At 33.9% G+C, this 13,787-nt stretch overlaps 1 protein-coding gene across 1 annotated transcript in view; it reads left to right on the top strand.

Annotated features, from left to right (window-relative positions):
• The first annotated feature begins 12,338 nt into the window (after positions 1–12,338).
• Positions 12,339–13,787, top strand: part of LOC108692370 (replication factor C subunit 1) — a 4,384-nt gene continuing 2,935 nt past the window's right edge. The window contains exons 1-3 of the mRNA XM_018200589.1: positions 12,339–12,778; positions 12,874–13,394; positions 13,485–13,783. Coding sequence (XP_018056078.1) covers positions 12,470–12,778; positions 12,874–13,394; positions 13,485–13,783 — 1,129 coding nt within the window. The 5' untranslated portion in view covers positions 12,339–12,469. The remainder of the gene's footprint in view (positions 12,779–12,873; positions 13,395–13,484; positions 13,784–13,787) is intronic.

The raw sequence follows: 13,787 nt of genomic DNA, 5'->3' as shown, positions 1-13,787 counted from the left end.
GGCTCAAATTTTCTAGCACATTTCAATTTGCTGCTTGACATATGGTACAAGCATTTGATCGACGATAACATTTCTTAAAGTCTCTGCTCAGCTTATCAACAAAGCTATTCCTCGATTAACAGCGTTGGCCGACGACTGCCCATACAAAGAGATCCTAAGCAAATTTCCTGAAATAATTAGGACGCCGATCACGCACAAACGAATCGCAGGATGGAATGTGTAATCGAAACAACGAGTTCCCCCGTGTCAAACAAAACCAGACTCTGTCCAAAAAAATTCAAAGCAGCTAAACAAGAGTTTGAGTACATGATGTAACAAGGCTTATGTAGACCTTTCAAGAGCCCTTGGACTAGTCCTTTATATCTTGTGCAGAAGAAGACTAACGATTGGCATGGAGATTATCGCAAACTCAATGAGGTAACCTTGTCAGATCATTACTCAATTTCATTCTTGCAAGACAGCACACATTTCTTGCATGGCAAAACCGTGTTCTTTTATGGTAGGTAATATGGTGATTTTAGTGCATATCAACAGATTCTAGTCCGCGAATCTAAATATTCCTAAAACCGCAATTACACCATTTGAATTTCCTTATATGACATTCAGACATTGTAATGCAGCATAAACTTTTCAGATTTACGGACCGGGTAACTACAAAACTTGATTTCTGTTTTACTTATATTAATGACATTTTAATCACTTTGCAGGATGAAACACAGCATAACGAGCTAAAAATACTGTCCGACTTCAATAGCATGGCATAATAATCAGTTCGAATAAATGTGTGTTCAGACAGAAAAGTATCAGCTTCCTGGAATATACAATTAGCACTGAAGGCATCAAACCTTCAAAATCTGAAAAAATTCAAGCTATTGCTGAATTTCAATTACAGGACTTCGACGTTTTTAAGGAATGCTCAATTTCTATAACCGATTTCTCAAAGAGCGCAAGCTCGCAAGCATGCAAGCACCATTGCTAAATGCAATCTCGGGGTGTAAACGCAATAACAATGCGAAAATAGAATGGATTCCTGAGCTCAAACAATTCTTTCAACGAGTTAAGAACCATCTCGCGTAAGCTACCTCGCTTGCATTTCCAAACAGCAAGGCAACATTTTCGTTGCAAACAGACGCCTCAGACAAAGCAATCGGTGCAACAATATAGCAACGGATTTTTACAATCATTTAATTTTTTTTCAAGGAAACTCACGCCTACGCAAACAAAGTATACCGCATATGATAGAGAATTATTAGCTATCTATGTAGTTATCAAACATTTCCGATGCTAGAGAGACAAAACTTTCATGTTATCACGGATCATAAACCCCTCGTGTACGCATTCAAAAAGAAATCGGATCAAATGTCGCCAAGACAAACTCGTCACCTACTCTTCATTTCAGAGTGCACAACCGATGTACGTCACGTTTCAGGCACTGAAAACATTGTGCATTATCTCGCGTTGACATCGCGTTGACTATCGTGATGCTAGTCTTGATATGCAAGAGATTACAGAAGTTCAAGCCTCGGACGACGAATTGCAACTGAAGCAATCTACATCAATATCTTTGAAGTTCAAAAAGTTTACCTTATCGGAAACAGCATCCAGCATTTACTGTGACACTTCAGAAGAAGAGATCAGACCATACATTCTTGGATCATTACGAAGAGTTTTCGATTTGGTGCATCAAATGTCTCAAGCAACAGATCAACTCATCGACAAATTGCACAAAAATTTGTAACCCTCCATGACTAAAGACATTAAAGAGTGGGCCTGCACCTGGCATGTAATCTAAAATTCATCGGCATAATCATATCTCGCTTACCAAAATACCAGTACCAGATTTCCCGTTTCGTACATGCCGATTTCATCGGTTTCCTACTTCCATCCAAAGGATAGATATTTATTAACAATGATTGACCGATTTATTCGTTGGTCAGAAACTATTCTATTACATGATTGTACTGCAGATACAATGAAGATGTTTTTCACTGGGTGGTTAGATTTGGAGCTTCACAACTGATCAGGGCTCACTGGATAGTTAGATTTGGAGCTTCACAACTGATCAGGGCTCGCAATTCAAAGCACAACTGTTCGACGCATTAACCAAACTCGTCGGTCCTAAACGTTGTCGGATTGCATATCATCCAGAATCTAATGACATCGAAACGATGGCATCGTTCTAAGCATCGCTTAAAAATTGCATTAATGTGCCACGGTGAAACTCAATGGACTGATACACTACCAGTAATATTACTCGGGCTAAGAACTTGTTTCAAAGAGGATCTTGGCACTTCTAACGGAATTAATTTACGGCACTACGCTCAAAGCCGGGCGAATTTTTCTCCTTTGAAGAGATGCTGAGCGATCCACGAATTTTCGTCGAAGATTTCCGCGTAATTATGCAAAAGTTACAGCCTAGACAACAACCTCTTATCATAGATCTAAGTTATTTTTCCATAAAGATTTGTATAACTATTCTCACGTCTTCCTCAATGTAAAAGGTAACAGGCGTCCCCTGGACCAACTGTACATCGGACCGCATAAAGTATTAGAGCGTATTTCGGACTTCTTTGCTATAGAAGTCGATGACAGATGTATCAACGCCACTGTCAATAGACTTAAGCCCGCTTATTTAACAATTCAAGACTCAGAAACTACTCCGTCCATTGCGTCTCCGTCTTCAACTAATATTCCAGTGCAATATGAACCAAAAGATATATCCTGGTCCATCAACCAAGCGAAAGATTGTTAGATTTAAAGATTAATTCATGCAATATTATATTAAACGATATTACAATAAGCATAAGTTTCTGTTTGTTTCATTTTATTTTATTTTCTCTTATTTTCGTTGTAACATTAATTTAATCAGCATATTTCTTTTCTTAACGTTTACACTGGGAGGAGTACTGCGGCGTTGCAAGCGTTAGATGCGGCGCTCAAGTCTTCTTTTTCTCTCTCTCTCTCTCTCTCTCTCTCTCTCTCTCTCTCTCTCTCTCTCTCTGATGTCATGGCATTCTGCGTGCCTTTTGTAAGCCTCAACAATAGATTTTAATTAGCGCTCAATAAGATTAATAATCACTTTATTGCGAGATTGACATCGGTTATTGCTCATGTCGTTAAGTAATTGCCCGCTTATCAATAAACGCTTATGTTGTAGATTTTTGAGTTTCTCGTATTCTAACTTAGTAATGCAATATCGATATATATGTACGCAATCACGTCTCTTTTCTGTACTTTTCTAAATATTCATTAGAGTTTATATTAAACATTTATGTTGTGAGTCAAAAACAATGAGTAACATTTTCTTTATGAAATTAGTGATTTTCCGTCTTTGGTTATTAGCCATCGCCGGCGCTCAGCGTCACATTGGGTACAGTAACCATAACGTAGCCACAAAATACATTATATGAATGGAGTTGAGAGGGAAGTACAATCTTAAGATGTCATAAGTCAATCCGAGGACTGTATTAGTAAAGTCGGTTCTACATTAGTTGCAAGCTAATCGCAATTGTTGCGACAGCCAATATGAAGCATCGATTTCAAGTTTCAAATTGACTGTCGTTACAAACGGCTACACCGGCCCGGACAAAAAATAACATATCTTACTCGCTTTGGGCCTAACTGCCTAGAAGTTGCAGTCTAAATAGTAAAAAGACTTCTAAAAAGACTGTTCTCATACCCCACTGTCTTCATGGATTAGAAATACTCTAAGTGGACACTATCTAAACTACTGCAACTTCTAGGCAGGCGGTTAGGCTCCAAGCGGATATGTTATTCTTTTTTTGTTCAGGGCAGCGTAACCGCTCCGACCCAATAAGTGTTTATATGACCCACTGTTTACAGACAAATTAATTGTTAGTTAGTAATATTGCTCGAGTTTAATTAATAATTCAGTTTGAGCAAAGTACTAAGTAAAGATTGGTAAGAGCGCAAGAAAAGAAAAATGAAAACATTGGAGGAAATCGTTCAACATTCTTGGAAATTTCTCTTTTCTTGAGGTGGATTAGATTTTGTTTTTTCTCCTTTTGAGTAGCAGCGCCTCCGATGAATTCATCTTCTGCGATTAGTCATTAAGAAACATTATGTAGAATATATTCCATAAATAAGAAAATAATTTTCATTAATTGTATATAAGGTATATAAGCTTTAATCCGCTGTTTGTTCATAGGTGGCATTAGTGAGCGTACAAAGCTACCCTGGGCACACAACACACTTTTTTTATGTGTTTGACATCTGTCAACATTAACCAGTGCACATCCATCAGCAATTTCATACAATAACATACATTTTTTTCTTTCGTAATCATGTCTAGTTTTTTGCTTAAAAAAAAGCTTATGCGGGAAGCTTTGCTTTTCTGTTTCAATTTGAAGAAATCGGCTGCCGAATCGCATCGATGCTTGTGGAGCAGTGTCGCCTATGGCGACAATGCTTTATCGGAAACAACGTGCAGAGATTGGTTTTGCCGGTTCAATGACGACAATTTTGATCTGAGTGACAAGAAGCGTGAAAATCGGCCCAGGAAGGTTGAGGACTATCAATTGCAGGCTCTTTTGGACGAGGACGATACCCAATTAAAAAAAAAATGCTTGCCGAGCAATTGGGTGTTTCTCAAGCAGTCATTTCCATGCGGCTACATGCCATGGGGAAGGTTCAAAATCGGAAAATGGATGCCGCATGTACTGAACGATAGGCAGATGGAGCGACGCCAAAACACATGCCAAATTCTGCATGCCAGACAAAAAAGAAAGTCGTTCCTGCATCGGATTGTGACAGGCTATGAAAAGTGGATCTATTTTCAGAATCTTAAACGCAAGAAATCTTGGGTTGATCCCGCCCAACCATCAACATCTTCCTCAAAACCAAATCGCTTCGGAAGACAATGCTGTGCGTTTGATAGGATCAGGAGAGTGTCATCTATTACAAGCTATTAAAACCTGGTGAAACTTAATGCTCACCACCAACAACTGATCAAGTTGCACTGTGCTCTGCGTGAAAAAAGGCCGCATTATCGGAAAAGACATGACAAGCTGATTTTCCTCCATTACAACGCACCATCGCACACATCAACAATGGTCCAAAACTACTTGGAGACACTCAACTGGAAAGTGCTATTCCATTCTGCTTACTCACCAGACCTGGCACCTTCTGACAATCACCTGTTTTCGTCGATAGGCCACGCGCTCACTGAGCGGCACTTCGATTCTTACGAAGACGTCCGAAAATGGCTTGATGAGTGATTTGCCTCGAAAGATGAGGAATTTTTTTGGCGTAGTATACACAAATTGCCCGAAAGATGGGAAAAATGTATAGTTAGCGAGGGCAAGTACTTTGAATAAATTTGTTTTTGCTTCCTAGGAAAAAAAAATGTGTTTTTCTGACTAAAAAACAGCGGATTTAAGCTTATACACCTGGTATATTTCCTTGATGTTCGATTCAATCTATAAATTGTCCAGAATGAATTTAAGTGTTCATGTTCTTAAATAATCAAGATAGAATTGTGATGTTCTTTATAATTATTAATTGAATTAAATTTGTTTAGAAATAATGCGTTGGATATTATCAATTATAAAATAAATCTACAATTTTTCAATCTTAAAAAAATCTTCTTGATAATAGCGATTAAATTATGTAACGAGTATACATAGATTTCAACATAGATATTCAACATTAATGCGTTACATAGTAACACTTCAACTTGAACGCTCAATATTTCGGCTCACAGGGCAGAGCGACGCTTTTTTTTGCCAGATCTTTCGTGCAAAAACATATCGAATAAGCCCAATTGTATCGAAATCGAAGGTAGGTCTTTCTGAAATGTTACGTCCTACAGACGCCACGATTCTTTTCTTTCAAACGGTTCCATGTCGCGATTATGGTTGGCATCTATGAGACTCAAGTGAAGTCCTCTAATAACGACAGATTTGAAAAGAAAGATCGGACAAGTTCCGCGAAAACTCATAAATGCCAATCAACCCGGAATAATAACCTTAATGCAAGCCGAAAAGTGACAAGATTGCAAAAAACACTATAAATGCACCGAAGTTACGCAATAGTAAAAATCCAAGCTTTGTCGTCCCAGACTAACCAACAATTTCTTAAGGAAATAGGCGCCACGTCGCGCCTAAAAAATAATACGTACATAAAACGCATAGAAAGAGTTGATGAAACGATCACAAAGAAGAAAAAAGCAAAAAGTAAAAAGCAAGAAACAGAAAACAAAGAGCACATTATAGCACCATTAATACCTCGGTTCGTGAAACAAAGCGACACTTTTTTTTCTGCCAGATTCTTTCATTTTATGCAAAAACGCATTGAATAAGCCTAATTTTATTGATTTTTGAAATGATTATGTAAACTGTTTATAATTACCAATTTTAATTATAAACAAACATATATCACAATACCTTATACGTGTAATAAAACATAAAACTTGATATGAGATTTTAACTTTTTCACACATCTTAAGATTATTTCGTCTTATCAATTTTTTATTTTGCGATTAGATAACAAATTGTACACGTATAGCAGAGAATTGTCAAAATTCAAGTAGGAAGGGAGTAAAAATGTGTTATTTTTCTCTCTGATCGATCCAGTCAGAAGAATAGCTAGATAACCAATATTGGACGACAAAATTGGTTTCCGAATAAATATTCAATATTATGTGAGATTTAATTTATTTAATTATGTTAATTTAATTAAATAAGAGAATTTCTATATTCGAATTTTAGTGCTTAAATATTAAGATATGCTTTGACGAAATGTAGCATTTGTTTTATTTAATTAAATTTATTCTTATTGATCTAAAATTCATAACAATTGTTTGTGTAATTTAAAGATATTTTAGCATTAAAGAATATCTAAATCTATCAGTATAATTAATGTAAGCAGTATAGAAAGCAGACATTTAAACATTATTTCAAAATATATTTATTTTAAAATATATATATTATAGGATTTTTAATTATAGGATTTTAATATTTTAAAATCTATTTTTTCAGTATCATTTTGCAGTTAATACATTGAAAAAGTATAAGATGGGACTAAGAAATTAAAATCAAATCCAATCTCAACACTTTTTGGAGTTTGTCCAGTTACCAAATCAACAAGGAAAACAGAAAACAGGTAAAATTAATTATAAAATTTTTTATTTTAAAACAATTTTTTATTTTAATGAAAATATTATAAATTATTAAAAAAAAAGAGAGGAAACTCATCGTTGCTTTATTTATTTTACAGTACTAATACTTTTTAATAAGAAATAAAAATTATTAATATTTGTAAATAATGGTATATAAAATGTTGCTCTGAGGAAACTAGTATCGTAACATACTGTATGAGAAATGATTCTTCAATATACGTAAATGTTAAAAATTTGATTCAACTGATATATTTCATAAAAGACACGTATCTGTAAAGGAACAAAACATAATTTCTGTACTGAAACTACTACGTCTGTACTGAAATAGATACTGTTCATAAATGTAGTAAAGAAAATGATCTTCAAGAAGAAAGAAATATTTCAGCAGTGACAACTGTTGTTAATATATATTGATAAAGAAGCAAATGCTTCAGCTTTGAAAAGGATACTTCTAATGATAATACCGAACTTGTTGCTTCAAAGAATGTAAAAAATTCAAATAACTATAAACAAAGTGTAAAGTCAAAAATAATAATGAAAAGAATGTATACATGAAAACTAATGGCTTTGAAGCGTAGGATAAAAGTATTGGAACAACAAATAAGTATTATTGAAAAATTAACAAATGTTTTCACTAATCAATTAAGATACACTTCCGAGCAATTGAAATGAATATCAAAGTAGTTTGATAAAGCATTATAAGTTAAAGTTTGCATATGGAGATTTTGGATACCGTGAGTTACTAAGTTAAGATTTTCTATTACCCTCACTAAGAATATTAAATGAAAAGTTGGAAATTTACAAGCAATATATCATATGAAATTTTTGATTTTTTATAATTAAAGATAAATTTTAAGATAGAGGTAGAGATTGTTCAATTCAGAGAAAATTAAGGGAGTGGAATAGACTTCATCCGGAAGCTGAGATTTTTAGTGCACCGTTGAAATGAGTAGGAGATATAATAGGAGCGTGATAGAACATATGGCTGCACACACTAGTATTGCACAGTACTAGTATTGTGTGTATCAGAATTTGGAGCTTCGTACTCTTACGCAGTGTGTCAGAATATTTGATATCATTAAATGTTTTTTAGCTAGACAAATAATTGTAGTTGCAGAATTGATTTGAGAGAACAATAACTTTAATATCAGTGAAATACAGTCACTTGTACAATCTAAATATAATCAATTAACTTAATGGTTGATCGACAAATAATATGTTTCTGAGAATAAAATATTGAATCCAGTAATATGCATATTGATTGAATATACAATATTAATTGTTTTACCAACCTTAGATGTAAGACCGCAAACTTATATTAATAATATTATATGTTAGTCTGTCTTCGCCTATGAATTCACTAGAGGCTGTCAGAAAAAGAGAAGAACAAATTCCGCTAAAAATATCGTAATTCGCTGTTCGCGCATCCCAGCAAACGAAAATAGATAGAAATTTTTTTCCAAATGCGTATTTTAAATAGCGAATATTTTTTTTTTTATTTAATTGGATTCAATTGGATTGAAAAACTACATTTCCTATTTAAAATTTTGAATTGAACAGTATTCACAATGTGTTTTGTGTTATGTATTGTGTGTTTTTTATTTTGTGTATGTTACGTGTTGCACACAGAAAAAGCTAATATTATTTTTAGATTGAAACATAGAGATATGTTCTATGCAATTTTTATAAATGCATTCAGAATTGAAAAGCATTCATTTTAATATTAAATTAATATTTCTAAAAATCTGAAACCATTTCAATTCATTTCAATCCCTTCTCGTTTGCTGGGAATATCGAATCATTTCCAATCAATATATTGCCGTATCAATATTTCGATTCATATTGATCAGTATTCATAGGGTCAATGCTGCAAATGCTTTGAAGCGTTTTTTAACTAGTTCAGTCTGTAAAATTCTTTCTTTTAATTGGTCCATCAAATGTTTCAAAGCATTTGTAGCGAGATTTTGACCACAGCTATAGTCGGATCTTATATTTGAAATCGTCTCAAAATAAGAACAGATTATTGTCACGTCCAAACCTTTGGAAGTTTTTAGTCGCAGAGACAATGAGAGAAAATGAAGAGAATATGAAAGGACTTGATTCTATGACGCTGATTTTTAGCTTCAAAACAGGTCACGTGATCAAAATTTACGCATGATATTAATTTTGATTACGTGATCTGTTTTGATGCTGAAAATGAGCGTCGTAGCGTCAAATGGAAATCTTACCGTGCGGCAAGCGTTTCCACGTCCAGTGTGCAGAAGCCATAAAGAAATCAACATGTTGGATTGACTACTTATGTTATAGCCTTACGGATTCTACTGTGATTGGTCAATTCGCTTATTACTTACGTCTTATCGCTCAAGTTTTTTTATGTGCGGCGTTATGGTCTTTAGATTTCCTACATATCCTTAGAATACCTACATATCTAAGATGCAGTTGTTACAAATGCGTTACGAATACTTTAAAGCTAAAGTCACTAGATTTCGAAAGTACTGTAATTGATTTCAAAAATGTTGCGTCAAAATGATGAAATGCACGATTTCAATGGTTGATAAAATGAAACAGCACCAATTACAACTCTGCAGTCATTACTCTGCTTTCTTTCTTGTGATTGTGATTGATGTCGCTTCCGTTTCGCTATAAATTTCCGCTTATGGGACGATGGACTAAAGGAGTATTTATATTGGCCATAACTGTATATCGTATACCGTAATCTGTAATAATTAACCAATCACCTTCGAGTATTCCTTTCTTACTATCAAATAACTGACTGTGATTAATCAATTTTTGGCCAATATAAACGCTCCCTAATGCTTCCGGCACAGCGCGATGTTCGTCGCGCGCGACACGCGATATCCAATGAGTACACAGCTTTATCGATGTTTTCATTCTAATTCTCATCGCGCTGATGTGCCAGAGGCATTACTGCCATAAGTTTTTTATGTGCTATAGCATATGATATTCTTATCCGCCTTACCTTGATTTGTTTTGATTTTTTTTGATAGGTTATAGTACAATTAGTGACAAAGGTAATTCTCATTGGATATCGCGTACAGACTTTTATATTATTAGACTGCTAACTTGTTTGAAAAAATGGCCTCCAATTTTGATGTAACATTATGCATGGTCTACAATGTGCAGTAACAATAGTTGATTAAAGAGTAGGCGTGGAAATCGATCATAATTGATTGTTTTTCTCACATTCAACTATGATTGGTCGTTTTCTACGCCTGCTTCTTAATCCACTATTACTACTGCCCATTGTAGATCATGCATTATACGCATGCGTGTAACCGCTCCGCGTGACCGCATGATGTATATCTGCACATGCGCAGACATCAGCACATTATTTTGATAGATTAACTTATTTAAGTATTAAACTCATCAAATACTTATTTTCATAACCCGATTATTATAAATTATTTTAATATATAAGAAATTGAATAAAATTGCATCTTTTATATACGTTTATTAATATTCAATTGTCTTTCAAATATCTTTATTTTTTTACTTGAACTCTTTTTTTTTCAAAAGAAACAATATTTTTCATTATAAGATCACACCACATTCATAAAGTTAGGGACTCCGCATAGTAAAAGAAATAGAAAACAGAGAACAGAGAATAAGAATTTCAACCTACCAGAAACTCTGTATTCCACAATACATGATTTCTAATACATGATTTCTAATAGATTGAAATACTTGTTCTCTGTTCCCTGTTCCTTTCATTGTGCTCCTTATACGTTTAGCATGTGAATAGTGATGTAAAACATAGTCATATTGCACTACTATATTTGTGACGCATGCGCGGAACTACTATACAATTGCGGGATCCATTTCACATAAGCTTGTCCTAAGGAATTAGTAGTCTGGTACTGGGTTTTCACTTGATGCTATGCTTGATATTTGTCAATTTTGATTACGTGACTTGATTTGACGCTGAAAATGAGCGTCAAGTAAAAACTCAGTCTTATAGTATATATAGAAGTCTAAGATAATATATATAGAAGTATATATAGAAGTCTGTGATCGCACGCAACGAACATCGTGCTGGTGAGCGCCATAAAGTGAACCATTCCCAAGGATGCGCAGTTGAAAATAATGGGGATATCTGTCAACCAATCAATGTTTGAGTTTATTTGCAGAAATTCAAATACACTTAGTGTGACAGAATGGCTGCGTTTAACGGATTCAACAATTGAGTAAGCGCTCGTTGTTATTGATGTATTCTTTCAGATCTAAAATGCTGTTTGGGTAATCTAAAAGAATATACAATAACAGCGAACGTTCATTCAACTGTTGAGTTTGCTGAACGCAGCCATTGTCACAGATTGTGACAATGATCTGATCAATGATTGATCAATCAGATTGTGACAATGAGCTGATTAATAATTGACCTGTCATTGTGATAGATTGAACTTGAACGCTCCCAGTATGACAGATTTCTAACCTCAATAGTCATCAACTTAAGGGGCTTCGGACAATAAAAGAAACAGAGAACAGAGAATAAGAATTTCAACCTATCAGAAACTGTATATTCCACAATACATGATTTCTGTTAGGTTGAAATTCTTATTCCCTGTTCTCTGTTCTCTTTATTGTGCAGAGCCCCTAACGTTCAATATCTCAGCTCACAGGACAGAGCACACTTTTTGTTAGATTCTTTTGTTTCATGTAAAAAAACGCGTCGAATAAGCTTAATTTTATTGATTTTTATAAACTAAATAATTACCTTAAAATGTCTACCTATCAGATTACCTACCTACCACGTTACCTACCAGTTACCTAGATACGATTTCTGATAAATTGAAATGTTAATATTTATTCCTATTTCTAATATTTTTGTCATTGCACAGAGTCTAAGTTTTCGAATGCAATGGACAAAAAATAGCCCTCTATCAGAATAAATGTAAACTATGGAATTTCATAATGAGTTTTGGAACATATTATAATATTGATAAAAAGAGCTCTGTTAAAAAGGCGGGAAGCCGTGATCATGTCGTGCTATTGATGTCATCGTGTTATGCTTTGTGACTCAAAGACGAGCAAAATAAATATTTTATTCGAAATTACAACGCGAAAATAATTTTTACGAGTTTTAATCGTTTATTATTAACGAAGAAATCTTCGACACGGTACACACTTGATTTGTCACTGATGTCCCTTTCCAGGTTGTTCTCTTCATCCATTAATTTTTTATCGTTGAAATATTTCTATTGCTTTTCGAGAAATTTTGAGGAAATCGAAGAAGGGAAAAGCGATGTACTACGTTTTTAACGGATCGAAAGACCGCAAATAAAGTAGAAAAAAGGATATTGATGTCAAAGTATGAAAGATATCAAGCAATATTTTGCCAATGACAAAAACATTGATAAGGAGACTGATACTGATCTAGGCAATGTAAAAGAGGAGGATCAAGAACAAGAAGATATTGCGACAAATAAACACAAACATATGAGGATCCGGATATCCAGCAATGGTTCTTCAAGCAGAATGTACGACATCGAGAACAAGAATGATCTAATTGACAAAACCAGTCCATTCAATAGTGAGATAAACAATGGTGAAAGAACTTTTCAAGATGGAACACCAAAACCAGGTGCTTTAATCAAGTCAAGCATAAAACGTCTTAAGAAGGTATTTTTTATTTTAATAAGAATTACAGTTGATGTCATTTTTACAGTTGATGTTTTTTGATAAATCACTGTAGTTGAATTTTTCTTATTTTTAAGCATTCAAAATCCACTGTGGAAATAAACAAAAATCAATCTGAAGAAACAAAGAATATCTCGCAAGAACAAAAATTAAATAATCAGATTATTATGAATTTAAATGGTTCTCTTAATGACAAGATTAATTTTAAAGATGAAACTGAGTCTAACGTAGAATTTCATGAAATTGATTCTCAACGGAAAGAATCAAATGCTTTTCAGGTTCTGATGAGTCGTAGTAAACCAATACAATATAAATCACCACCACAACAACCCATAGACAGTGAAAATAAAGAGAAATCAGATTCAAAAGAATTCAGATCTAAGTGTAAAGAGAAGCTTATAGCTTTGGCTGATAAAAAAGGATATTCAAGAAAAAAAATAGCTGAAATGGAAGAGGGTGAGAAAATAGAAAAGAATATTGAAAATCGTATAAGGTTCTTGAAGGGCGAGAATAAAAGCAACATACATGAAAAAGATAGTAGCTTTGAATTATCGATAAAAACTAACAAACAATCTGGAAATTTGTTAGATTATTTTAGGTAATATCTAAATTTATGTTTTTATCTGTATAATTTTATATAATATAATTTATATTGTTAGATTTCACTATTGATTTTTTTATCATATAGCAAATCACCCTTGGAATTGACAAATAAGGATGAAAAATGTGTGTCTACTTTTACTGTAAAAGCAGATGTACATAGGACTGATTCCTCTGATATTGAACCTATGAGGAAGCTGAAATCAAATGAGAAATATCTTGATAAGAAATGTCTGAAGTCAGAGTTAGATCTTTCTACAATGGATGATATTCACGTCATAGAGTCTGAAAATTTACTTTCTCTACAGCCAATCAAACAAGATAAGCAGAAACGAGAAAAACCTCGTTGGTCTTTGCGCATAAAATTACATTCTTCTGAAGATAACGATTC

This window comes from Atta colombica, unplaced genomic scaffold (assembly GCF_001594045.1).
Source record: "Atta colombica isolate Treedump-2 unplaced genomic scaffold, Acol1.0 scaffold7, whole genome shotgun sequence".
In the NCBI taxonomy this organism is placed as follows: Eukaryota; Metazoa; Arthropoda; class Insecta; order Hymenoptera; family Formicidae; genus Atta; species Atta colombica.
This window is presented reverse-complemented; position numbering and strand designations above follow the sequence as displayed.